Source organism: Danio rerio, chromosome 22, assembly GCF_052040795.2.
Source record: "Danio rerio strain M-AB ecotype USA chromosome 22, GRCz13ab, whole genome shotgun sequence".
NCBI lineage: Eukaryota > Metazoa > Chordata > Actinopteri > Cypriniformes > Danionidae > Danio > Danio rerio.
Window position 1 is genome coordinate 6,459,049 of NC_141042.1, and position 27,967 is coordinate 6,487,015.

The 27,967-nt window shown below is 34.7% G+C and overlaps 2 protein-coding genes across 11 annotated transcripts; one reads left to right on the forward strand and one right to left on the reverse strand.

Moving 5' to 3' along the window:
* Positions 1–4,066: 4,066 nt before the first annotated feature.
* si:dkey-19a16.2 lies at positions 4,067–25,673 on the reverse strand. 9 transcript variants are annotated; one of them, NM_001443476.1, is made up of 7 exons: positions 25,542–25,673; positions 20,497–20,618; positions 20,177–20,279; positions 11,114–11,443; positions 10,561–10,857; positions 8,535–8,678; positions 4,067–8,343 (listed from the first exon to the last, which is right to left on the reverse strand). In NM_001443476.1, the coding sequence occupies exons 3-7, from the start codon at positions 20,190–20,192 to the stop codon at positions 8,318–8,320; spliced, it is 813 nt and encodes a 270-aa protein (NP_001430405.1). In that variant the 5' UTR covers positions 20,193–20,279; positions 20,497–20,618; positions 25,542–25,673; the 3' UTR covers positions 4,067–8,317. The 9 variants fall into 9 exon arrangements, with proteins under 9 accessions (NP_001430405.1, NP_001430404.1, NP_001430408.1 ...); NM_001443475.1 differs by having other exon boundaries at positions 20,177–20,349; NM_001443479.1 differs by having other exon boundaries at positions 20,173–20,349.
* LOC141380086 (uncharacterized) lies at positions 16,956–20,836 on the forward strand. Of its 2 annotated transcripts, none has more exons than XM_087303853.1 (4): positions 16,956–17,220; positions 18,259–18,567; positions 20,168–20,458; positions 20,536–20,836. In XM_087303853.1, the coding sequence occupies exons 2-4, from the start codon at positions 18,396–18,398 to the stop codon at positions 20,652–20,654; spliced, it is 582 nt and encodes a 193-aa protein (XP_087159979.1). In that variant the 5' UTR covers positions 16,956–17,220; positions 18,259–18,395; the 3' UTR covers positions 20,655–20,836. The 2 variants fall into 2 exon arrangements, with proteins under 2 accessions (XP_087159979.1, XP_087159978.1); XM_087303852.1 differs by lacking the exon at positions 16,956–17,220 and adding an exon at positions 17,579–17,762.
* Positions 25,674–27,967: the final 2,294 nt, after the last annotated feature.

The window sequence follows — 27,967 nt, forward strand, 5'->3', positions numbered from 1 at the left end:
GCCCGATAGTGGAAATGCGGCTAATCATATAGTAACGGGTGCCATTTCCACTTTCCAATTTTCAAAATTATCATTAAGCTCTAAATTAATAAAACTACAAATTAAAATATTTCTTAATCCTCAAAAAAAAAAAAAAAAACAGCTACTTACCCATTTTTTCATTATTAATTAGATTGTTTTTATTTATGCAACCATCAAAAGTATGTAGTCTAATCTGTTTCTTATTGGATTTTTAACGTGGAAAAATCAATTTGACATCTCAATTGCCCCATTGTTTACACTGAAAAAACAAACTTACTTTAAAAACACAAATCAACTTACATTTCTATCATCTAATAGACCATTTATAATTTTGAGTTTCTCTATGCATTTATAAACATGATTGTTTAATTGTGAGAACAGGGTTGCATTATATTAAATGCAACTAAAATAAAAATTCAATTTTCTGATTTTTAAAAATTTGATTAGATTTATATCAATATAAATTTAAGAAAGTCAAATTTGGAGGAATAATGTGGTGTAATTGTAGTGTAGATTTGGCTGACAACTCAGACCACGCTAGTGTATTGTCTAACCTATATATATATATATATATATATATATATATATATATATATATATATATATATATATATATATATATATTTAAATTAATTAGTAAATATAAAATAATTACTCCCTTGCTTAGAGTAACATTTTTTAATTCCCAGCACAACATATTTGTAATTTTTTTTGTGGATGTGCAGAGTTAAATTCTCTTTTGGACAGTTATATGCATTCTAACGTTGCTGCAAAATGCACTATTCAATTATTTAATTTTAATAGTATTAAATTATAATATAAAGTGTGTGTGTGTGTGTGTGTGTGTGTGTATAAAGATTAGATCTTTTTTTTTTTTGCAGTTAGCTAAAAGGGTCAAACTAATAAATTTCTGTTATATGACACCAATTTGTTTACCTATTGACATACACTCATATCGACCGTAATCTAATAAAAAATGTTTAAGTTTCATGTTTGCCAATGCTTTAAACACGTATTTAACGTACCTCTTTCATCTTGTTGCGTTTGGTTTGGTGTGATGATAAAGTTCTGGAGGCTTATAATAATACTGTACTGCCTCCCCCTACTGGACACATCAGGACAGATGTGATCCGTGTAGGTCATACGAATAAAGTTGAACCTTTTCTCCAATATAATCAGGGCCGGAGTGGGACTCTTTTTCAGCCCTGGAGTTTCAAGCCTCAGACCGGCCCACCTCAGTTCACCACTGACTATAATAAAATAAGGTAATTTCCAATTCAGTTTCTAATTACACTATTACGTCTTTTTTTGAGAAAACAGCTGTTTTAGAACTTCAAATGTTTAACAACCCTTACAGTATTATATGTCTTAACAATAAAAATGAAAAAAAAATTATCATTTAGATGAGGTCCGAACCCGGGTTGGTGGCGTTATAACCTAACGTGCTTACCACTGTACCACAACAGCTGTACATTGAATGGTGACTTATCTAGTTATAACATCATTAACCTGCAGGCTGCATCTTGCTCACGAGGCTACGAGAAAATAGATAAAAGAGCAGAGCTGCGGTAAAATAATGAATAAGAAGGCTGTGGTCAAGTAAATAAATAAATAATTTTTAAAAAGTGTGACTGCAGAGAGCAACAGATTCTGGAGCTAGGAACACCGGCCCTCGCGGCCAAAAAACAGACCGGCCCAACGGGAATTCTCCCGGTCCTCCCGATTAGCCAATCCGGGCCTGAATATAATGGATAGGGTCCTCTTGGTTTTTGTACAAACGACGTAGGTCATTTAAGTTACTCTCAGAAATGAACGGAAACATGATCTTTGCAACAGCACACAACCCGCCAGTGTTGTGCCGAAATCTGTGACCCGTCGAAAACTGTTCAGTAAAAATTTCACTCGGGAACGTGCTTGTCGCTCATGCACGCGACCGTGAACTCGCAGACACTGAAATCAAGCGATCAGCGTCGATCGGTGCTGTAAAGGGTTTTAAATGCTGCTATTCAGAATACAGGTTCATGGAAGAACTTTAACATAATCCTGATATTTTGACCATCCAAATTCTTGTAAAGAAGAAATAAAAAATGTATTTTGTCGCTGCTGTTGTCTCCTGATAGACTCGTATATAGTTTATGCATTACAAAGAACTGACACGACTGTAGATCCGCTTCACAGATTCTGAGGAAACATTCCATCTAAATATTCAACTGTATATGCCAGATTAACGTTTAATAATAATGTTTAATAAAGTGAAACAATCTTCTTTCTATTTGTAAAACATTTTGACCTGATATTAGACTATATATTTTATAAATTGTGTCTGGAATCTGAAATTCAGCTATTGAAATGCCATCCCTCTTTTATTTGTGTGAATAATAAAATAAATATTTTTGTTAAGTATACAAATAAAACATCTTCAATAAATTAGAATGTCATTGAAAAGTTGATTAACTTTACTATTTCATATATTAAATAAACACTTGAAATATATCAATATGTGTGTGTAATCTATGATATACGAGTTTCACATTTTGAATTTAATTAGTAAAATGAATCACCTGACATTCTAATTTATTGACATCCACCTGTATAAAGCTATCTGGTCATCAATGTTTTATAAAACAGAAATAGGTCTCACACAAAATTATTTTTATTATTAATTAAATTAAATTTATCAATTATAATTCGGTTTATACAGGGATAACACACTTCTAAGGCTATGCATCTAATCTGTATCACATGTAATTTGAACTCAGTAATTAGCATTTGTAATGAACAAACTATACGATTTTTTCAACTAAATCTCATAACTAAAATATTTAGTTTTACCAGTCTACCAGGGGCCTGTTTCAGTAAGGAGGTTCAAACAACTCGGAGTTTAAACTTGAACTCTGAGTTGATTTACCGAGAGATTAAAAACTCCGAGTTTTCGGTTTCAGAACAGCTGATCTGAGTTAGGTCAATCAACTTTGAGTAGACCAACTCAGAGTTAAGCGCGCACACCATGACTGTAAAAAGGCATTATCAATGGAGCGCAGATATTATGAGTGACCATGGCAACATCTTAAAAAAAGAGATCAGCATTTCTTTCTCCAGCTGAACTTGATGTGCTCATGCAAAGTCATAGCAAATATGAGCGTATATATTTAAAATGAAGCAACCATCAGTGAAACAGAGACAGTTAGCCTGGGAAAACAGCTGCTTAAGTTAATGCGTAATTTTTAATTTTAAGTATTTAAATATTTAAGTATAATAAAATAAGTGATGTAAAGTGTGATGTTTATAAAATGTTTCTAAACTTTTATACACGTTGACCAGTTTTAATAGATTAAAAAGTGCACTTGTGTGTCTGCCTTTTTATTAATCAAGTGATAGAGGTTGATAACATTTAGAAGGTAAGCAGAACTAAAAATAATTTTTAGAAAGAATAATAATCCCATTAATCTAGTAACAGTACATGTCAAAGGTTAAGCTAATTATTTATGAAAAAGTTTTTGGACAGTTTCCCCCCACAGTCCAAAGACATGGGGTACAGGTGAATTGGGTAGGCTAAATTGTCTGTAGTGTGTGTGTGTGTATGTTTCCTAGAGATGGGTTGGGGCAGGAAGGGCATTCGCTGCGTAAAAACGTGCTGGATTAGTTGGCAGTTCATTCCGCTGTGGCGACCCCGAATTAATAAAGGGACTAAGCCGAAAAGAAAATGAATGAACTTTAATGTAGTACAGTTTGGTATATTTACCTTTGGCCCACAGCTCTCAATATTTGGTTTTTGCCCTTTATACGAAAAACTTTGTGCACCTTTTTAACATCAAATTGTACCTTAAGATTGATCAATATTTTATAGTGTATATGTTTAAGGTTTTTGCATTACTATGCTGTTATTTATTCATTATATAATCAGTGGCATACAATGACAATAACATTGCTTATAGCAACAATTTCTGTAATGATATATCGCACAACAAAAATTCCTTATCGTGACTTGCCTATTCCCAACATCTCAAACTGAAGGCAGAGAGAATCAATAAAGCAAACGCTCAGATCAGTTATTGACTTTTATTTATTTTTTTGTTGTTGAATGCATTATGAATTACAAAGCATTTATGCAACAAAATCAGAACATTGGATAAAGTCAGGTTCACAATTCCTGTGTTATCTTAACTTTTATTGATAGAGTCAAAGGTTTTTACATAATAGACTCAATTAGACAGAAAAACACTCCAAAGATTAATAAAAAATTACATGTTAGCCGGCCGATAGCTTTCTGCAGCTCTCACATGGTCGCCCACTAAAGCTAAGCAGGGTTGCGCCCGATCAGTACCTGGATGGAGACCACATGGGAAAGCTAGGTTGCTGCCGGAAGTGGTGTTAATGAGGCCAGCAGGGGGCGCCCAACCTGCGGTCTGTGTGGGTCCTAATGCCCCAGTATAGTGACAGAGACTCTATACTGCTCAGTGAGTGCCGTCTTTCGGATGAGACGTTAAACCGAGGTCCTGACTCTCTGTGGTCTAAAAAATTCCAGAGTAGGGGTTTAACCCCGGCATCCTGGCCAAAATTTGCCCATCATGGCCTCCTAACCATCCCCATATCGTAATTAGCTTCATCACTCTGTCTCCTCTCCACCTATAAGCTGTTGTGTGGTGTGCGGTCTGGCGCAAAATGGCTGCCGTCGCGTCATCCAGGTGGATGCTGCACACTGGTGGTGGCTGAGGAGATTCCCCCCATTGTGTAAAGCACTTTGAGCTATATAAATGTAAGGGATTATTATTATTATTATGTTATGTACAGTTGAAGTCAGAATTATTAAAGGGGCAAATAATTTTGACCTTAAAATGGTTTTTAAAAAATTAAAAACTGCTTTTATTTTAGCCAAAATAAAACAAATAAAACCTTTTCCAGAAGAAACAATATTATCAGACACACTGTGAAAATTTCCTTGCTCTGTAAACATCATTTGGAAAATATTTAAAAAAGAAAAAAAATTCAAAGGGGGGCTAATAATTCTGACTTCAACTGTATATATATCGACGTAAAACATTCAGACTATAGAAAAGTGTAAATCAGTTTAGAGCAGTGGACATTTATGACAAACTAATCATTTAAAAAAAACTTTAAAATATGTATTACAGCTGACATCTAAAGACAAATATAAAAATTATGAGATAAAGTGAAACAAGAGAAATACTGAGAAGTGTATTTTGGATGCTTACTTTTACATTTGACTGAAACAAGCCTAAAACTTCAATATGATCTGCAACAGAAGCACATAGTTCATCTCAAAGCTGATCCGCAAAAGTTGTATTTATTATCATATGTTTTTGAGCGCTATGAAATTAGAAGAGCATAAAGATACGTTCGTTAGTTTTGAAGCTCAAAGCAGAGTTAATTTACACAGACAATGTTGATTTCTTTACATCAAACATGAAATTGACTAATGTAGAGTATGGTCCATAGATAAAAATTATGTATTTATTTTTATAAAGGGGTCTGAGTCTCCTCTGCGCGAGTTTATGACCACTGGTGCCACAAAGTCTGTGTCTCTGGGACACATATAACCTGTACGCCTTGTACCTTTAGGCCCATGTAAAGCATCAATAATGTCAGAATGTGCAAATCAGGCTACTCCTAAGGGCATCATGTGTTGTACCGATATGCAGCTTACACAATCCTACAGCTCATGAGCTAGGAGGCATGATCGTGATCAATACGGCTTACATTATTCAATTCTCTGAGTTAATGTTCCTTCGCATGCTATTGCAGAGACAAAGAAGATCTCCCACTAAAACTTTGCCTCGAAGCGATTGGTCAGTCTGTAAAAGGGGAGGCACCTGTATTGCAAACTCCACGCCTCAAGAAAGGACATCGAAAAAGACTTCCAGCACATCGGAAGAAACTCGCAAAAGAGAGAGACCACAAAACCCTAAACTCCAGGTATTTTAGTTATGCAAATAAGCTGTGCCCCTTTATCAAAAAGGTGTTTTCATAATCTTGGTGATCCTTAATAGTGCGTGGAACTGAGGTAGATTTGCAACTCTTTATCTGAACTCTTTATTTCCTCGCTTTTCTGTTTCTTTCTGTTATATGTTCTATAGACCCGTATATTTATCTACATTCAGTATACATTTGTTTTATGTTTTATGTTATGTTCGTGCGTTTGTTCAATAAATAGTCAATAAATCCCATTATAATCAAATGGATTGTATTGCTTGTGAAAAAGTCACTGAATGACAGATTCCCCCTGCTTAGCTACTATAAGTTGATCAAAACTTATGAATGATTGATCTACTTCACAAGGAGTAGTAATAATTCCCTTTCTAAATAAATAGATCATTACAGAGTCCGCTCAGACGAGCGGGCGAGTTCTGGTTCTATTTATTTGGTCAAATTAACAATAAGTTAATCCAGAATATTAATGATTAATAATAATTTGTTATTGTTGATAATTAATATTCATAATCCGAGAGTCCGCTCCGCCAAAATCATATATATGTATATATTTGTTTAACCAAATAGACAGAAGGTTAAGCCGGAATAATAATAATAATAACTCGTTATTATTGATTATTAATATTCATAAACTGAGCTAATTTTGCTTTTCGCAGTTAAAATTATCCATTTATCTACTAATTCCACCATTTCCATACGTTAGTTTAGAAAGCTAGTTAGTATTGCACTTTGATACATTTCTGCAGTAAAGGCTTAAAGTGGCTATAAGAAAAAAAAAACTGAAATATATTACATTTACATGCTCATACTTGAGTTTTGTAGGCTATATTTACACATCATTTTTTCACATCTACTTTTTTGAAAGCTCTTTTCATCTTGCTGTATAAATGTTTTAAAATATTCATATTTTTTCTTTTAAAGGGACAGTGCATCCAAATATGGAAATTCTGTCATCATTTACTCATCCTGATCAAACCGGTTTGAATTTCTTTCCTCTGTTGAACACAAAAGATATTGTGAAGAATGTTAAAAACACAGCAGCCATTGAGTCGATAATTTGTTTTCTACTGTGGATGTAAATAGGTGCTTTTATCTTTAAAAATATTGTGTTTTATGTTCAACAGAAGAAACTCTTACAGGTTTAAAGCCACTTGAGTGCAAGTAAACAGAGAGAAAATAATATTTTTTTGGGATAAATATTATTTTATTCTTTGGTGAATTAAGCAGACTCTCTCATCAGTAGTAAATAGCCAATCACATGACTAGTGTTGGAGAAAAGGAATTTATTTTTATTGATTTTGTGTCTTTATTTTTTATTAGAAATTTGTTTAGACTAACAACAGATTAATCAATCTTTTTTATTGTATTATGACACATCTTGACCAGATACACTTCCTCTTTTTTTTACTGTGTTGCATACTTTTGTAAGGGACATGCTGACAAGTGAAAAAAAGCAGAATAAGAATTAGTGTGGGGGCCTTTGTTTAATACAAAGTCTAAACATGCCACAAGTTGTCATAATGCTTGTATAAGTTGTGAAATATATTAAAGATGCACTTAATTGTTCAGTTCTGCTATGCAGAGAAGGGTCGCAGAAAGAGGAAGTATGTCTAGGGGTTACAAAGAGCCAAAGGACTGCAGAATGACTGATAAGTGACGTTACACCAAAACTCCACCGGTTAATATCAGTTGTGTATATATGCTGGAGTCAGGAAATGTATGTTAGTTGCGAACCTCTTGAATGTAATTCTTGTATTGCATTGGAGTAACATAACCCAGAACTCTGTTATCAAATTATTCATTTGTATCTAATAAATTACTGATATTTTTGGCATTGAAGAAAAACACTCTCCAGTCCTTTTCTTATTGAACACGCATGGAGTTGGCTTCATATTCCAACACTAGAAACATTCAAACACCCTGACTGAGTATTTTCGATTACAGCCTTTTTATGTTTCAAGGCCTGTGATTGGCTGTTTGTTACTGATGTCGCACTTTCATCTGTATGCGCTCATTTACTCATGATCAAAGCTTGAGTTTACAGAGAAAGCTGACAATCAGTGTCATTAAACCAACAAAGCCTGATTACATTTCAACTAATGCTGTAATCCTGAATCTGTAAAGCCAGCATCACGATACAGAGCCCAGGGTTAGTGAGGCTATAGTTTGAATTAAGTCTTGCTTTTTTCAGATTATATATACATTTTTTTTGTAACAAGCTGTTTAAACATAGGCCAATCAATAATACCCGAAAAGAAAACGCAAAAGCACATTTCGTATACCTTTTTCGTAATTTGCTTAAAATGGATACACTGTGGTAGATATTTGCTGATCTTACAGGATCCCATCAGATCGTCTGACGCTTTTCTCCTCCTGCAAAACAACAATGAATCACAGAATGTAAGAGAAGGAAATGAACAATATGATTTAAAACAACAGAGCTGCCAAGTACCTGAACAGAATTCTGTTTAAAATGTTTATTTCACAAAACCTTTTATTTTTTGTCAGCATGGTGATTAATCAGTTATCTTTATAATCACACTAGAAGTAAAATAGAATCTTACCTCTATTTTTGAATTTCTTCTGATCTTTTTGTTTGCATATTCTCTTGCAACAGCACACCACAAGAATTAAAATAGTAAGTGCCAGCAGTGGAGAAACAACAAAGAATGGCAGTCTCCAAGGGTCAATCTCCAGATCTTTGTTACCTAAAAAGAGACGGTCATTAGCCACCATCGCTGTACACAGGGGTGTACGATTATTACTACAGATACATGATGGGAGCATTTGTAAACACGTTTGAAAGCCCAAGACAGCAAACATGTCTCCTCTGAAGTTATAATAAGCAAAATGATTCATCAGTGCAGGAAATTAACATGATCTAAAACAGTCGTCTCTACTAACTGCTTCTAGTTTGTTTACGGTATTCACAAACTCAACAGGTATCTTACTTAATCACACAAGGATGTAACGTATACAGTTGAGGTCAGAATTATTCGCCCCCTGTTTATTTTGTTCCCCTAATTTCTGTTTAATGGAGAGAAGACTTTTGTAAATACATTTATAAATTTAATAGTTTTAATAACTCATTTCTAATAACTGATTTATTTTATCTTTGCCATGATGACAGTAAATAATATTTGACTAGATATTTTTCAAGACACTTCTATACAGCTTAAAGTGACATTTAAAGGCTTAACTAGGTTCATTAGGCAGGTTAGGGTAATCAGGCAAGTTATTGTATAATTACCATATTGTATATGGTTTGTTCTGTAGACTATCAAAAACAATATAGCTTAAAGGGGCTAATGATACTGACCTTAAAATTGCTTTTAAAAATTAAAAACTGCTTTTATTCTAGCAGAAATAAAACAAATAAGACTTTCTAAAGAAGACAAAATATTATCAGACATACTGGGAAAATTTCCTTGCTCTGTTAAACATAGTTTGGCAAATAAAAAAATACATAAATAAATCAAAGGGGGCTAATAATTCTGACTTCAGTTTTACACAATAGATTACTATTAGTCACCCAATAATGCCACAAAATGTGGATATATCATACATCTAAAGCATGATGGGTAAATAAACTAGTCCTCATCAACACATTTAATAAATATACCATAAGAAACCATAAAAACTTTGATTTCACTTTTAATCAAGTGTTCTTTTCACTCGTGGTTCTCATCAATTCCTTAGTTAATTGATTGTTGTAGAAACTGCAGTGCAATTAGTTTATGGGGTTAATGATTTACTAACTATATGCATGTTATTTGTTATACTAATCCTTCAGAAACACATCCGTAACAAATTCTCTGTTTTGTCATGACTAAAGCATTAGAATCATCGCCATAATGTAAAGGAAAAATCTATTGCTTCATTATTGCTAGTCCTAAAGTGTCGTTTCTGAATTAGCAAGAGAGGCGTTAGCTCAACTGTTTATATGGTCTGTTTTACATGTGAATCTGTAGTGGAATAAATTAGTTCCTCACATAAAAGTGGCTTTAAGACACACAAGATATAATGTGGGCATGAGTATGGTATAATCACATCAGTGCTGATATACAGCATGCAGTTTATGAGTATCACACTGCTCATGCAAGCATCTTCTGATTAAAGCTTTGTTTTAATCAAGTAAATTGTTATCTTATTGTGTCACTAACTAAAATGTGAAATTTTTGAAGACTTATTTTGTAATGATAAGGGTTTATTTGTTAAATTAAACATTATTCTTTCTTTTGTAGAGCGTTTTTTAGGTTACTTTTGCATTTGATTCAGCCTTTCTCTCTTGCAAAGCTTATTAGTTTGTTGTCCTTATTGAGTTGCTGCATTAAAATTCCTTTAATTTTGTCAGTTTTTTGTTAAAGCTTAGCCTCTAATAAATGAACTGACTTAACTCTCATAAGTTGAGCTGGAAGCTGTAATCTACACTCAATATGATTGTGATTCGTAACAAATAACAGGAGTTTTAGTTTGTGCCTTCAGCAAACAGCACAGTTAGTATGTGTAGTATTGATCAGACAGTGCTTTACAGTGCTTTGCAGTGTGTATATTTATACACATTATAAATATACACACAGATATACTCACAACAGACAGACAGAATGATTTTCTTGAATATGACATGCCGGCTGCCCATGATGTCGAGGTGATAAACTCCACAGTCTGTGTTTCTGATGTTGTCAATGATCAGAGATCCAGTCTCATTATCCACCCTCAGTCTATCTCTGAATCTCTCATCATGAACATAGGAATGAGCTGTTTGGTTGATTTCTGCTATGACAAAGTCTTCAAGTCTCCATTGTACCAGGTCATCATCGTCTAATTCAACACCAGATTCTAGAATGACAGAATCTCCCATCTTCACTGACAGCTGATTCTCTCCATCTGTCTCAACGTAAGCAAAGCAAAACATTTACAGACAGAAACAACCAAACAGTAAAACACTGTCAGCTATTCTATATATATGATAGAGGAAATTTAAAGACATAAATGAAGAACATTCACCAGATTAACAGAAATGCAGATTACAATAATAATAATAATAATATTTTAATGTCTATACAATTAACTAATATATAACTAAAGTGTTTACAGTAAATTTCATGGATTATTATTACATTTAAACACTGAACTGGCTCACCTCTGATGGTCACATTGAATGAATTGTGTAATGTGTGATATTTCCCCTTGACATCCAGCTCATATATTCCAGAGGTGTTCGGTCCGATATTAGTGATGATGAGATTTCCATTCCGATTCAGGTGCAGTTTGCCTTTAAAGATCCCATCGGCTTCATTGTCAAATGTAGAGAAGATCTGTTTATCTTTTATGATTCTGGCAATAACATGTTCCTTTTTAAATCTATATACGATCTCTTCATATTTCTGTATTTCAGTAATATTAGTGTGCAGAACAACAGAGTCTCCCTTTGACACAGACACAATCGTCATTTCATCAAATCTGGGGACACCTGAAGAATAAAACAGGAGATGTTTGCTGAGTTATCACTTACATAACAGCATCAGTAAGGAGATTTTTAGAAAAAAAGACCAGCTAAATCCAACTAAAACCAGCTTGACCAGCCTGGACATAGCTGGTCTTGGCTGGGCTCCCAGCCAGACCAGCTAAGACCAGGCTGGAATTGGCTGGAAACCAGCCTGGAAATGGCCAAAACCCCTCTAAAACCAGCCTGGTCGACCAGCTAAAACCAGCCAACCAGCCTAGGCTGGTTTTTTCAGTAAGGTTTTATGCTGCAAAAACGATTTCTCCTGTTTCTCATCCACATTTCGCAAATCTTTTTATCAATAATTCGAAAACCTCTGAAGCATGCCATGGTTATTGAGGTAAAGTTGGTTTTATATTCAGATATTTGATCCCAATAATATCCAGCTGCAGGCCTGCAGAACCACACACGTTTTAGGCACACACAATCTGGCACACACAATCTAGGCAAACCATATATGGTTACGACGGATGTTAATGTTATTAACGTCTTTTTGAACATCATCATCGATATATTTTGATATATATATGATTAATAAATATTGTACACAATAAACAATAGCGTTTACTTTACTTTATTTCACAAATACTGCGATCGAGATGGCCGAATGGGGAGCATTGTTACCGATTGCCATTCAATATAATAGACTGAACAGGTTTTAATCAGTCATTATAGCTGATCAGTCATTATTATCTGACAATTATATGGCAAATACTTGTTTGCTGGCCTTGCTGAACGATCTAATTTGGACAGGTTTAATTTATATGAAAGATTAATTTATAATCAAGGAAATAATAGCAAGTTAATATAGGCAATAATACAGTATATGTAATAAAAATATTTTTACATGTAACAAAAGTATAACACTATATTCATATTTTACTCAAGCGATTTTAAAGTTTTTATTTGCATAACTTTCTAATAACCTTTTAATTAATGATTTCCCACATTTAATACTGTAGTAATTTATAGTACGCAATAAATAGTTTTTAAACCCAAATTTAGCAATAGGAACAAATTAACTATTAATAATAAAAAATAATAAGTATATATATATATATATATATATATATATATATATATATATATATATATATATATATATATATATATATATATATATATACTTATAACAGCTGTGACACTTTAGTAAAAGACAGTAGTTTATATATAAACTTATAATTATAATCAGATAATCAGTTAAGATAATCAGTTTATAACTATATATATTGTTTAAATGATTACCTATATTAGGCTAATTTATTTAAAGTGACACATTATTGCTTGCTTTTTATATTTTACAACAAAGTGATTTTAACCAAGTATGATAATATTAAGATCTTGAATTAGTTTATTGCACTTAATCCTACAATTAGACGGTCTATAATATTTTCTTTGTATATGTGGAAAATACACTTATGACTTTATTGTGTATGAATAAAGTCATAAGTGTCTTTAATCATGCTCCCATATTGTTTACCATAGTACTTCGACTATTAGGCCTGAAATCACATACAAGTATGACTTGAAAACAACATTAGCACTATTGACTGTAAACAATACTGTACGTTGATAGTCATTGGCTACTAATATGATTTTACTATTTAGCAGGTAATATGTTTGTGAAATTATATTATTTAGGAATAAGTCTGAATGTGTGAATAAAAAAAATCAATGCCTTAATTCTGAGCAAATACCGTAAAGCCCTTATATTTTAGCTCCCCCGCGTGGCTTTGTGCTCTGCGCAACTCAGAATTTCCTAGAACAAAACTGCGATTTTTCATGCGAAACCGAAAGTGCTGATGGCAGCTCTAGAAAAAAAAACACCTACCGATAGCGAAAACTGGTAAAAGAAACAGCACCGGTGTTACGGTTTAACTGGTGACCGTGTTAACTGGTGTCCCTTTCCAGATGTAAGCTATTCACGTTTGCAGATTGGCAGATTCGTCACTTTTTCACAGCAACAAAACATGTCCATACCAAATAAAGATTCTTATTACTTGGTGTCAGTGTCATTGTGTGCATTATTGATTTTAATATCTGTGTAGCAGAACAGTATATAACCAAAGTAAATAAAAAAATAATTAGAATTGACATGTCTTTAACAGGATTCGAACCCGTGTAGTGAAAAGGTTTAGCACACGTATCAATCAACTTATCTAACTGAGCTACTCAGAACTCTAAACGAAGCGGTCTGTTTTAATATATTTGTCAATTAAAACATGCCTTGCTGTGGTTGTGGACCCGTGTTAACATGTTTCCATCGATGTTAACATGTTTACATGTTGTTTAGTTACATGTACTCGCGTTAACGTGTTTCTACAAACTCTCCCGCTGATAAAATAGCTCTCTGTGACTAAACGATGCTTCATCAGTTGCTCAAACCATGTTTTTTCTTAGTTCTAGACTCATGTCTACCTGTGCCTTTGGAGTCGTGTTAACTCGTGACCCATGCTCATACATGTAACGTAAATAAAGATTTTATCCAAAAAATGAATACAATGACGATATTATTATGCAACGTATTATGTCTAATATATATAATATATATTTCATATATAATATTATGCAACAGAATATTAATTGAAAATCGCAACATTTCAATGTATGGTCTTGGTCACATCTGTATCAAGGTACTTATGAACATGATTTGGCTACATACGATAAAATTACTAAAAGCTGCTAAGCCTCACGTTTTATCAGTGCTTGATAGCTCAATTAGATAGCACGTATGTTCCATTCATGCTTCTCTTTTGTTAGTAGGTTCGAATCCACATACGAGTTTTGTTTATGTAGCCTGATTTTTTTAATTCTCTTTAAAATAAAATGGGGGGGGGGGGGGGACTGCGATTTTTAACGTATGCTTATTTAGCGGAACATCGTAGTCATTTAGAGCTATTCTGAGAAAATATCAGCTCGTTTAACTTTGTAGACACAGACTAACACGAGTCAATGGGACTATTATATTCTGATTGCATAATATTCTAATATTCTGTTGCATAATATTATATATGAAATATATATTATATATATTAGACATAATACGTTGCATAATAATATCGTCATTGTATTCATTTTTTGGATAAAATCTTTATTTACGTTACATGTATGAGCATGGGTCACGAGTTAACACGACTCCAAAGGCACAGGTAGACATGAGTCTAGAACTAAGAAAAAACATGGTTTGAGCAACTGATGAAGCATCGTTTAGTCACAGAGAGCTATTCTATCAGCGGGAGAGTTTGTAGAAACACGTTAACGCGAGTACATGTAACTAAACAACATGTAAACATGTTAACATCGATGGAAACATATTAATACGGGTCCACAACCACAGCAAGGCATGTTTTAATTGACAAATATATTAAAACAGACCGCTTCGTTTAGAGTTCTGAGTAGCTCAGTTAGATAAGTTGATTGATACGTGTGCTAAACCTTTTCACTACACGGGTTCGAATCCTGTTAAAGACATGTCAATTCTAATTATTTTTTTTTATTTACTTTGGTTATATACTGTTCTGCTACACAGATATTAAAATCAATAATGCACACAATGACACTGACACCAAGTAATAAGAATCTTTATTTGGTATGGACATGTTTTGTTGCTGTGAAAAAGTGACGAATCTGCCAATATGCAAACGTGAATAGCTTACATCTGGAAAGGGACACCAGTTAACACGGTCACCAGTTAAACCGTAACACCGGCGCGCATCTCATCATGATGATAAAGTTGTGGAACACGAATGACCTCCAACTATAATTAGGATTTTAAACGTTATGTCCTCTGTAATGTCATGCACATACACCACATCCTCGAATTACGGTAAAAGAAGCAGAGCTAATTTGATTGTTTTTTATAAAATCAAAAAGCGAAGTCCTCTATCTAAAACGGCCAAATCTTGTTATGGCTCTGTACTTCTTCTTCTCATGAGTTTGTTGGCGGTTGGCATATAACTTGTAGGTGCGTTACCGCCACCTGCTGGTTAGGGCTGTGGCCCATGATCGCACTTTCTATCCATCTTTAGAAAAGTAAAAAAAAAACTAAAAAAAAAAAAACTACACCCCTTCCGGGGTTCCGTACAATATAAACATCCTCTGAAACGAAACTGAATGTGTGGGATTTGACCACTGCAAGAATGAGTAGGCCATATACACCAGTACTCGTGCGCCATCTAGAGTTACATCAGAGAATTCACCATTACAAGACTAACTTTACTCATATATAGGCTAATAATGAAAAGCAAAGTTTTTAAAAATAACAGTTCAGATAAGTGAGAACATACAAAAAACTAATATTCCCAAAACAATATAAAATGAAATGTGTAAAAATTAAAAAACATAAAATATAAACGTTACCTTAAACTTTGTGAACAAAACTATCTGAAAGACAGAGCTTCGCTTTCCTTCTGAAACTGCCTTAATAACTTAAAAAAAAAAAAAATCTACAAACAACAATGCATAATGTCAACGTGAAAGAAGCTTGTTTTGCAATTTTTTTTTAAAATTAGAAACTGGAGAGAAATAATCAGTTTAAAGGGTTAATCTATTTAAGGAAGAGAGCACAGAGATGTTTAGGTTAGTTTGCTCATAGGCCTCAAACCACAACATCCACAATGCCTTGATCTGAAGGCAGAAGAGCTGTTCATTCACTCCCAGCAATACTGAGAAACTGAACCTGCAACCTTTCAATTACAAATCCAACTCCATCAAATCCAACCATGAGCTTCAATGCTTTACGATGCTTCATTTTACATCCATAGTCTATAATGTTGAATTGTGTGCAGGAGCGGACTGGGACTAAAAATCAGCCCTGGCAGGCACTGTAGCCAAACCAGCCCACATTACCACACCTACACAGCCCCATCCACGGACACGCACATTTAACACTTTTATAGGTGTAGAGTTGGTGAAATAATATAAGCAGTACCATATTTAATAAACATTTAAGCATTTAATGTATGTGACTGAAACAAAAACAACCCTTTTCTAACAAATTTATACATGCAATCATTTCATTCATTCATTTTCTTTATGGCTTGGTCCTCTTACTAATCTGGGATCGCCACAACGGAATGAACTGCCAACTTTTCCAGCATATGTTACGCAGCGGGAAAATTTTTTTTATGGGTTCAGTCCAAACACACATATAATTTTAGGACAATTAACCTAAAAAATGAAGAGATCGGTGAGAACAGAGAAAATATCAGCATTCCCAAAACAATGTAAAAGGAAAATATATGTAAAAATTTGAAGACCTAAATCATCAATGTTACCTTCAACTTTTTATTTGGAAACACAGATGTCCACTTTTCTTCTTATACAGCCTTATTAACTTAAAGATTCTACAAACAATAACACACAATGTCAATGTGAAAAAAGCTTGTTTGAAATCTTTGCAAATTTATTAAAAATGTTAAACTGAAGAAGTCAGTTTAAGGGTTAATCTATTTAAGGAAGAGAGCACAGAGATGTTTATGTTAGTTTGCTCAAAGGTCACAGTCACAACACCCACAATGCCTTGATCTGAAGGCAGAAGAGCTGTTCCTTCACTCCCAGCAATAGTGAGAACTGAACATGCAACCTTTCAATTACAAATCCAACTCCAGAATCTTTAGCCTCATTGCTTTACAATGATTCGTTTCCACATCCATAGTCTGTACTGTTGGTGGAGATTAATGCTTGAGCAGCGTGAGCATGTGACACCTAAACTGTTCAGATCATGAGTCAAAGTGAAACCTGAGGTAAGTGTGATCTGTGCATACAGCTTCTGCATTCAGTGTCTATATTTAAACATGTGATTCGCATAAGTGTGATCTGCTGTTGCCAAAACAAGAATATACAGAAACAAACACTAACCATCCTACAGTCTCCATTTCACCAGCAAAATATCAATCATATAGAAAATTTTTTGCAATTCAAGTTTCAAAAAATGAAAAAGAAAAGCCACAAAATTTACTTTGATCCGTCAAGATCCATCTTAAAGGGCAGTTTTAATTATAAGTTTTAGTTTAGTTACATTTAAAGAAGGTACCACTTATAAAAAATGATCTGCTGTGATGAACAAGTCCTAATATAAGTGACATCAGAGCAGACTCTTGCCATATCTGTACATGCAAAACCTGTGGTTGGTGGTCAAATCCTCTGAGTGCGGAAATATGTTCATATTGTGTTTTAACACTGTCCTGTTAGCTACAATCTATCAGAGACGTGTTCAAATAATTGAGTCAATATTACATGAAAATGGCTCATGTGTTTGTTTTGGTCTGCTTTTGGCATCTGACTGGTAAGTCCAGCTCATTTTAAGTGGAAAATCATGAGTTTTAAGTTTTATGTCATTAACAATTTTAATCAGTGGATTTTCAAATTTGACATATGTACACTTACAAAAATTAGAAATCAGTACTACACTTACTGTGCATGTGCATAAACACAGATTTGCAGTTGTGTAAAAACAAGTACTGTCAATCAATCAGAATTCGGACATTTGATAATAAAACTAATTTATTAAAAAACATTGTACTGATCATTTTCTGTTAATAATTTATCCGTCTATTTTTAACAGATTATTTATTTACAGTGTATGTTGAATTATTGTCATAAATAACTTTAGACCTGCTTGTTTTCTCATCTTTGCCATGCTATATGGTATGACACTGATCTGAATCACAGTGGAACGTTTTATTTTTGAGTACAATTAAAGTTTTACTGAGAAGTGATTTATCCATGAATTTTAAGTAATTAATACATTTCATCCAAAAAAAAAAAAAAATGTTTTTCAGGTGTGTTGGGAGAGTCAGTGTTAGTGTTGGAGGGAGATTCAGTGACTTTACACACTGGGTTAACTGAACTGCTGGAGGATGAACTGATTAAGTGGAGGTTTGGAGCTGAAAACACTTTAATAACTAAAATCAATGTAATGGACAACAGAATCACCATATATGAAGATGTTCTTGATGGGAGATTCAGAAACAGACTGAAGGTGGATCAAACTGCATCTCTGACCATCACGAACATCACAACTGAACATGCTGGAGTTTATCAACTACAGACCAACAGCCTGAGCAAGAGTTTCAGCATCACTGTTTATGGCAAGTTCAATACCAATTTCCTAAATACAGCTACAAAATGAATGTACTTTAAGTGTGCTTTTACACTAGCACTTTTGGTCCGCACCCGAGTTTGTTTGACATCATAGTACAGTACGTTTAGCTAGTGTGAACGTCTTCTGAACTCGGGTGCGTACCCGTGAACTGTACGCGAGTTCGCCTAAAGTCCCCATGAAATCAAAACTAAATATTTTGATTTTGTTAGCTCACATTGATAGTTTTTTGGTGAACAACTGATGTGTGCATGTCATTAAGAAAAAAATAGTTTACCCATGTAATCTAAAAATGCACTTCCTGTTTGTTTTCAGTTAAGTTGTCAGATTAGAGGTATTGGGTGTGGCTAATTCACTTAGATTAGATCAGATTAGATTCAACTTCATTGTCATTACACATGTACAAGTACAGGGCACGGAAATGCAGTTTAGGTCTAACCAGCAGTGCAATTGCAGCAAGTGCAGAATACAGGTGTAAATTATAAGTGCAGTTATAGAAAAACTATAGTGATATTTACAGATGGTTGTACTACGAACATTATATACAGCTTGTATTAGTTATGAACAGAGATTAACAATAGATGAATATATGTACAGATTTTGCTATTAATAATCAGAAGTGTGCAGATAACCACGCCCCATCAGTTTAGGCAACAAACAGAAATGGTGAGGGGGAGGAGTCTGTTAGGTTATAATAACTTCCGCTGAACCCATTTCCTGATGTTTCTGAATTTAATGCCTTCTTTACTACATCCAATCAGCTTGCAGTCGAAAAAATAAGCCACACCCATTGTTTTCTTATATAATATTTAGTTTCTCTAGGAACTGCATCACAATATGGAAAAAGGTCACAGCTTCCGGTTCAAACAGACTTTAACAATTACACTATTGCTACTTAAATGGCCAAATAATTTTAATCAAGCAACAATTTGTCTTTTCAAAATAATTTCCTATAGTATTCATATCCATAAAAAGTATTGAAAATAATTGTCATATGTGGGATCATACATTTCAGTATATGTTAAGATCTGCTGATCCTACTGGTATTTCATTACATGAATACTAAGGTGAACTACATTGTACTGGATATGATCTATATTCAAATATGATACTATATAAACTATAGTTTAAAATGTTTTATTAAAATGTGTGAACGTTTACATCACTGTATCATGATGCTGGCTGTCTGAACAAATTCAGGATTAGTTTTGAGTTAAAAAAAGCAATGAAATCCGGGCTTTTTTATTCTACTAATTGTTCTGTTGGGCGATTCTGTGTGGAGTTTGCATGTTCTCCCCGCGCTCGATTGGGTTTCCCCCACAGTCCAGACATGTGGTACAGGTGAATTGGGTTGGCTAAATTGTCCGTAGTGTACGAGTGTGTATGGATGTTTCCCAGAGATGGGTTGCGGCTGGATAAGTTGGCAGTTCATTCCGCTGTAGCGACCCAGGATTAATAAAGGGACTAAGCCGAAAAGAAAATAAATGAATGAATAATTGTTCTGTCTACTTGTTTCTACACATCTGACTTAAAAAAACAAAAAAAAAAACAGACATTTTCTGATCTATTGTTTCTCTTGTGTTGTTTAGCTCGCCTGCCTGTTCCTGTCCTCATCAGAGACTGTTCTTCATCCTCATCTTCATCAGTGCAGTATTGTTCAGTGTTGTGTTCAGTGGTGAATGTGAGCGCTGTGAGTCTCTCCTGGTACAAAGGAAACAGTGTATTGTCCAGCATCAGTGTGTCTGATCTCAGCATCAGTCTCTCTCTACCTCTGGAGGTGGAATATCAAGAAAACAACACCTACAGCTGTGTGATCAACAACACCATCAGCAACCAGACCACACATCTGAACATCACTCAGCTCTGTCAGACATGCAAAGGTACGACAGAGCTTAGTTGTGCTTATGTTAAAATTTACCTCCTGATTTGAGCTCAGTTTGATGTTTCTGGTCCTCAGGCTCTGGTCACTGCTGTGGTCCGACAGAAGCTGTGATCCGATTGGTCGGCTCTGCTCTCGTGGGCGTGGCTGTTGCAGCTTTTCTAGTTTATGACATCAGATCCAGGAAAAAGAGATGAGAAACAGAAACCTTTAATATTGTGACATATCTTGGTTTATTAAACTGACATTTAAATTCAGATATAGCTATTAGGGAAAGTTTAACCTCGTAACAATCCACCACTTGAGTTCACACAATTAGGAGAAGTTCAGATTTAGACAAACAAACAAACTAGTGAATAAATAAAAATAAACACATACAGTTGAAGACTGATTATTAGCCTCCCTTTGATTTTTTTTTTTCCTTTTTGAAATATTTCCTAAATTATGTTTAACAGAGCCAGGAAATTTTCACAGTATGTCTGATAATGTGTTGGAAAAAATCTGCTTTCCGTTAAACAGAAATTGGGGAAAAAATAAACAGGGGGTCTAATAATTCTGACTTCAACTGTCAACTGTATATAGTGGAGTGACAGTTATGATGCAAATAAAAAAATTCAAGCTAATAAATTCTAAATCTTCTGTCGCTTCTAGAACTTAATTTTAGCCTAGGATTATTATTCATAATAAATATTTTCACTCAAAACTTTACAATATGTCAGTGAAAACGTTCCGATTTAAGCAAATAAAATGGATTAAATGAGCTGCAGATCTTTTGCTGCGTTCTGGAAAATCGAAATTAGAGTTTTTCCAGCTTCCTACTTGGAAATAACACAGAGTCGTTTAATCCGACTTGTAAACTCAGGATGGATCTTTTTTATTTACTTTTTTACTAACAACAACAACAACAACAACAACAAAACAGAATTATACAGTAATACACAAAACTTATATTCTTGAAGAATATTATAAGTCTTCTTTGCTTTTTTTATAAACAATGTTAAATAAACAGTATAAACAGTCCTTAGTTTCTTGAAGAAAATTAACAAAATTTGGCTTTGATCAAGTCAATTTTTATGATTATAAAAATTTCCAAAAATAATAAAAATTCGAACATGTAAATTAAATACATATGAAGAGTTTAGCTGCAAAAACCTCTAAAAGCCATTTGAAAATTCTCTCTAAAATTAGCATTTTTCTCTGACTCCTATATGTATGCTCAGTAATTTTACTTACACTTATAGTGACAAATGAGCTCTTCTCATTGTCTTTCAAGTAAAAAAAAACTGAACAAACATTGGAGGCTGAGAAAAATGCAAATTATAGGAGAACATTTCAGACAGCGTTTAGAGGATTTTGCATCTGAACTCTTCATATATTGACAGATCCACCCAGAAAATCCTCAGGTATATACAATCACAAAACAGTTGGACAATAGATTATTTTTCCATATAATTTTATATATAATTGAGAAACCTAGTTCTCAGGGCCATTAGAATATTTAGGTCTGAAGGAGGCAGGAAACACATGAAATATTTAGGGTGTTATGTATATTATGTATATCTAAAAATGAATAAATAAATTAAACATGCATGCATACATGCATGCATACATGCATACAATACAAATAAAAAATTATCAAATGACTCTTAGTTTGGAAAGCAGAAAATTGTAAAAACACCTTAATGATTAAGTAATGTATTAAAAGCACTAAAACTATTTAGAGTGATCACAACAACATTATTACAGAAAAGAAAACAACAAATAATCAGTTAATACATTTAAAATAAGTACTATTAGGAATTTATCACTGAGGGCCCAATCATACACCCGACGCAATAAGGTGCAAGATGTGTTTGCTTCGACGTGTTGCTATTTTCAGACCAATGCGACCTTAATCTTCCCGTTTTCCGCCATGTTGTTTAAATAGCAAATTCATTTGCGCTACTTTGTGGACTCATGGGTGTGCTGGTCTAGAAAAGAGGTGTGTTAAAAAGAAGTTAAAAGCGCTCATTTTCGGTTTATTTGGACCCCAGAAATGGAGGAAAAACTAGTGGAGGTTTGACAGGAGCACCCGTGTCTGTTTGACGTTTTATACAGAAAGTTAAAAAAGAAAGTTGAGGAGAATTTGCTAATTCCCTTCAAACCCAGGTGAGCAAATAAGTACATTTTCTACCCCATTAAAGGCTTCTTTCTCGTTATGTAGTTAATAACAAAAGATATACGATGTGTTTTTGGCTGTGAGACGTAGTTTGGATAAAGTTGTCGGCGATTCTTTCTATTGTAAAGTCATGCAATGTGAAAGCCCCTGTGGCCGATTTATCTTGCAGTGTAAACAAAGCAGCGACAAAACGCCAGCCCAGATAGTCATGCAGTGTGAAAACATCTGTGACAAGACTACTTTTAAAATCATGCAGTCTGAACTTGGCATCTCGCTTACACATTGCTTACTACACAGAATGTACAGCAATACACAAATATCTTTACAAATAAAATAGAATTAAAGGATTAAAATATTAAAAAAATTATTATTTTCTACATAAATATAAAAAACACTTCTTTCATGCCTTCTTTACCTCAGGGTATTTTTTCAGTTTATTCATGACAATTTGCTTTTGTATAAGGTTTTTATTATTATTATTATTATTATTATTATTAGTAGTAGTAGTAGTAGTAGTATTAAATACGTATTTATATTTGTTTTATTAAAAAAAAGCTTAGATTTGTCCTCCTGTCAGGTTTTATGGGGAATAGGATGCATCTTTGGATATGAGTTTTTTTTTTTTTGACCACACTGGTTATTATTGTTCATTTATCCATTTGCTGAAAATTAGAACCAAATTTAAAAATAGTTTAAGCAAATCTTTGCACTTAACAAACAAATGTAAATAATGTAGGCTAATGGATGTCTTCAGTGGTTTCCTTACTCCACGAAAAAGAGAAAGTGAAAGTAAAAGCCAATTGGAGGAGGCTCGTCTGTATCCTCACGCTGCAGATGGTTTAACTGTTTTCTCGCTAGAAAAGCATTCAGTTTTTCCTCTTACAAAGTCCGCTATGTCAATATCAAATGCGCCAAGGCGCAATGCAACTGACACTTAAAGCAAATGTGAGATTGGTTTATGCTCAAAACACACCCATAACTCATTAAGAGAATAAGCTCAACCCTGTTAGACCATGCGAAGCAACGCAAAGCGTGTATTTCAGTCATTAAAACAGCAGAAAGGAGATTCGGACAAGCCCTTAGTGTTTTTGCACCATGCGCTTTAGACTTTGCGCCTAGATCGTTAAAATAGAGCCCTCAGTCTCTTTAAAGATAAATAAATAAATAAAAAATATCAACAAGCATCCTCATCCAGTTTGTCCAGTCAATGATCTTCTAAATCATAGGTCTCGAACTCAATTGCTGGAGGGCTGCAGCTCTGCACAGTTTTGCTTCAAGCCTGATTAAACAAAGCTGATCTAAATAATCAAGGTATTTAAAAGAGTCTTGAACACTTTCATTAGTTGGATCAGTGGTGTTTGATTGGGGTTAGAGCAAAACTGTGTCAGAGCTTCTGCCCTCCAGCAATTGAGCTTGAGACCTGTGCTCTAAATGTTGTTCAGTCGGTAGTGTTGTGTAATGTGTGAGAAAAAAAAAGAAAAAAAAAAAGTATCTAACCAGTTATCCAACATGGATTTCACAAATTTAAAACAGTCTCACTCTTGGGAGATTCCCTATCATTCATACCTCATAGTCTGTCCACAATAGCTAAACAGCATAATTCAGACAAAAATAACAAACAAAATGCACTGAACATACAGGGGTTGGACAATGAAACTGAAACGCCTGGTTTTAGACCACAATAATTTATTAGTGTGGTGTTGGGCCTCATTTTGTGGCCAATACAGCATCAATTCATCTTGACAAAATACAGATCCTGCACAGTGGCCAGAGGGATTTTAAGTCATTCTTTTTTTCAGAATATTGGCCAGGTCTACTGTTTTCTGAATCACTTCATCAAAACACCGTAAAGTATGATATGATATTTAGATCTTGTGACTGTGCAGGCCATGGTAAATGTTCAACTTCACTTATGTTCATCAAACCACGCTGTCACAATTCTTGCTGTGTGTATTGGTGCATTATCATCCAGATACACGCCACCGCCTTCAGGATACAATGTTTGTATCAGGGTGCACATGATCCTCAAGAATGATTCAGTAATCCTTGGCAGCAAGTTGCTCGTCCAACAAAAGTATTGGGCCTAGGGAATGTCATGACATTGCAGCCCAAACCATCACTGATCCACCTCCATGCTTTACTCTTGGCACAGAACAGTCTGGGTGGTGCGCTTTATTGGGGATTTTGCATGGGAAAGTAAGACATGTAAATATTGGGAAAGTCAATAAAGACTCAGCAGAGAACAATACATATTTTACATTATCCACAGCCCAAAATTTTCACTGCTGGCCCCATTGAAATCGATGTTTCAGTGGCTCTTTATACAACACAAAGACTTGCTGTCTTGTTCACAGATGAGCTAGCGAGTCACGAACAAACAGTGTGTTCTCTTTTGAACTCTGATGTCGCCCGTGATGCTGAGCGCATTGTATATTTTAAGCAAAACTGTGCTGTTACTCTGCTAAATAAACCTTCACACTCTGCTCTTACTGGTGGAAAGTGCAATCAATGAAGATTGGCCACCATGCTGGTAATATTAAACCATAAAGTCAAGACTAAATTGGCCAGTGTTTCAGTTTCATTGTCCAACCCCTGTACACACACACCAAGAAAAGCAAAAGCATTTAACCATTAATTTGGTTACAAATACTGTATCTAACTCTGTTTTACCAGCACACATGATTTTTTTTTTTCAAATGTATGGTACAATGTCAAATCAATGGCACAATTTTTTATTGTATAGACAAATAATTTACAATATTTGAGCAAAGATAAGTAAATGTAAAAACAACACAAATAGCAGTATTGTCACTTGAGGTGTAAGGAGGTGTTTCTGACGCGTAGTCAAAACAATAAAGATCATCCTTTAAAATACTGCTTTTCTGTGTTTATCAAAGAGTTTGTACAGTTGGATTATTGTACTTACAGTTCTGTTGTATCTTTTACTTGTGAACCCCATAAGATGGTTTTCCAATCTCATTTTCCACACACTCACAGTCCTAATCATGACAGTCACGTTCAGAAAATGCTGTTTGCCCCTTGATTACACACCTGTGTCAGTCTTTCCGGTTGTCTATGAGATTTTAAGCTGCACTCCACCCAGTGGTTAAACAACGAATTATCCAAAATAATACAAAACGACTCTTGCATTCAAAAGAAAATGTGCTTTAAAGATGATGATTAGTGTTGTAAAAGAGTAAGACATAATAGGATTTGCTTATCATTGCTGCCTCTCTTGGATTGTAAAAGGATTTGTCTGATGAAAGATGTGACTATTTCCAGTTACATTAGGTTCCTTTTACAGCATATATTGTAATGCAAATACAGTATAAATACACTTCAGCATTTATTTCAAGCGTAAAATGTGATGATAGACCATTTAAGCAGCAGGCGAGCACTGAAACCCCATTGAAAATACTGTGGTATTGTATTGTGGGATACTGCAGTGAAGATCATTGATGTTTAATAAAGCCAAATATTAAACACTGCGTGTTTAAAATAGGATAACAGTTTACTGTAAAAGCTTGAGCTGGCATACTGAAAATTAAAAGTCCTTGAGCATTTAAAACACGTTCATGCGGCCGCCATTTTAAAGAACCGAAGCGAGGCTGTGGTGGGAAGAAACCCGGAAGTATAGAACCAGCACTGTAAACATTTCAGTAAAATGCTGTTGATTACAAACTTCCAGCTGTTGCCGAGATTTCAAAATGCAGAAATGGTGTAAACATCCCTTTAATATCCTTCTGTAAGTTTAAATTAAACAATTAAAAGCAAATTAGCAACAAACAACATCACAATCTCTTTCGGAGTAACATGCTCAAGTGTCCTCCAAGGTTTCAGTTCATGGCAGCAGGTAAACACTGTGGGGACGCTTCCCTGCTTCAGCCTATGTAACTCGGTGAGTGATAAAACATTGCAGTCTTCTGTAGCACACCCTTGTGTTGTCTGTAACAGTGTTGTCCCAGTACTGACGTTTTAAAAATGTCCATTTCCTGCTAACATTCAAGCACTGCTGAGCTCGTTCATAAACAGGGCTGATTTACTATAGTATTTACCAGTGCTCCCCAGTTTACCGCTCTTCACCCAGTGCAAACACAGATACACAGAGACTGCAGCGCGAAGCAGCAGTGAAGATCAGTCGAGTCATCAAGCAGATCGCTCATCTGTGTTTGTACTCGGTAAACAGTGGAGGGTGAACTGATGACCTTCTCGGCCAATCACAGTCATTTCTGTTGAGCACGTGAACACAATGGCAAATCAGCGCTGTTTTAAGGAAGCCATCAACAGTGACTTAAATGTTAGAGGGAAACTGGCGGGGTTTTTTTTATTCAGTATCGTGACAAGTCTAATATAGTGAAAGAATCACTTCATTAACTTGAGTTTGATAAATGGCATCTAAAACGTGTGTTTGGGAAAGAAAATGTTAGCTAACTAGTGCCATTTCCCTTGGCTGAAAATGAGGTCTGATATTCCTTTTTTTTCCACCATTCATTCCGAACGGACCTTCAGGTCACTCGGAAGGCGGTGAAGTTATAAGTTTGTGTCACTTCCTCTTCGCTGATAAGATATATACAGCCAGCTACACAACATTCCTATGTAACTCCCAATAATACTTCCGGGTTTCTTCCCATGGCAGCCTCGATTTCGCTTTTAAAAATAGCGGCAATGTGAGTCTATTCCTGGACTAATTCCTGGATCACCTGATCTAAATAATCAAGGTATTCGAGACTGTTTTGAACAACCTGATAATTTGGATCCGCTGTGTTTGATTAGGGTTGGAGCAAAACTGTGCAGAGCTGTGGCCCTTCAGGAATTGAGTTTGAGACTCCTGTTATAAAACAAAATTTTCCAAACAGAGCCATCTAGTGGCACACTTGACCATGTTCGCTTGTATTTCTCTACTGACAACCATGTCTATTTTTTACAATGTTTTATTTTGTTTTGTTTCCTTGAAAATATCTATATTTTATGTTCTGCTGAAGTAATTTAGTTTAGCATTCTTTTAACCATAATCTAGAAACATTGCAAATGATTTAAAAATGGGTGGCACGGTGGCACAGTGGGTAGCACTATTGCCTCACAGAAAGAAGGTCGCTGTTTCAAGCCTCAGCTAGGTCAGTTGGCGTTTCTCTGTGGAGTTTGCAAGTTCTCCCCGTAATCACGTGGGTTTCCTCTGGGAGCTCCGGTTTCCCCCAAAGACATGTGCTGTAGGTAAATTGAGTAATCTAAATTGTCTGTAGTGTATGTGTGTGAATGATGTGTGAAGGATTGCAGCTGGAAGGGCATCCGCCGTGTAAAACATATGCTGGATAAGTTGGCAGTTCATTCCGCTGTGGCGACCCCAGATTAATA

Coding starts and splice junctions, on each gene's coding strand:
- LOC141380086 (XM_087303852.1), top strand. CDS start 17,714: ATGAAAATGGCTCATGTGTTTGTTTTGGTCTGCTTTTGGCATCTGACT. Junction 18,568..20,167: donor TTTCAGCATCACTGTTTATG/GCAAGTTCAATA, acceptor TGTGTTGTTTAG/CTCGCCTGCCTGTTCCTGTC. Junction 20,459..20,535: donor GCTCTGTCAGACATGCAAAG/GTACGACAGAGC, acceptor TCTGGTCCTCAG/GCTCTGGTCACTGCTGTGGT.
- si:dkey-19a16.2 (NM_001443475.1), bottom strand. CDS start 20,333: ATGCTGAGATCAGACACACTGATGCTGGACAATACACTGTTTCCTTTG. Junction 11,444..20,176: donor TCTGATGAGGACAGGAACAG/GCAGGCGAGCTA, acceptor TTTATTCTTCAG/GTGTCCCCAGATTTGATGAA. Junction 8,679..10,560: donor AATCATTCTGTCTGTCTGTT/GTGAGTATATCT, acceptor GTCTCTTTTTAG/GTAACAAAGATCTGGAGATT.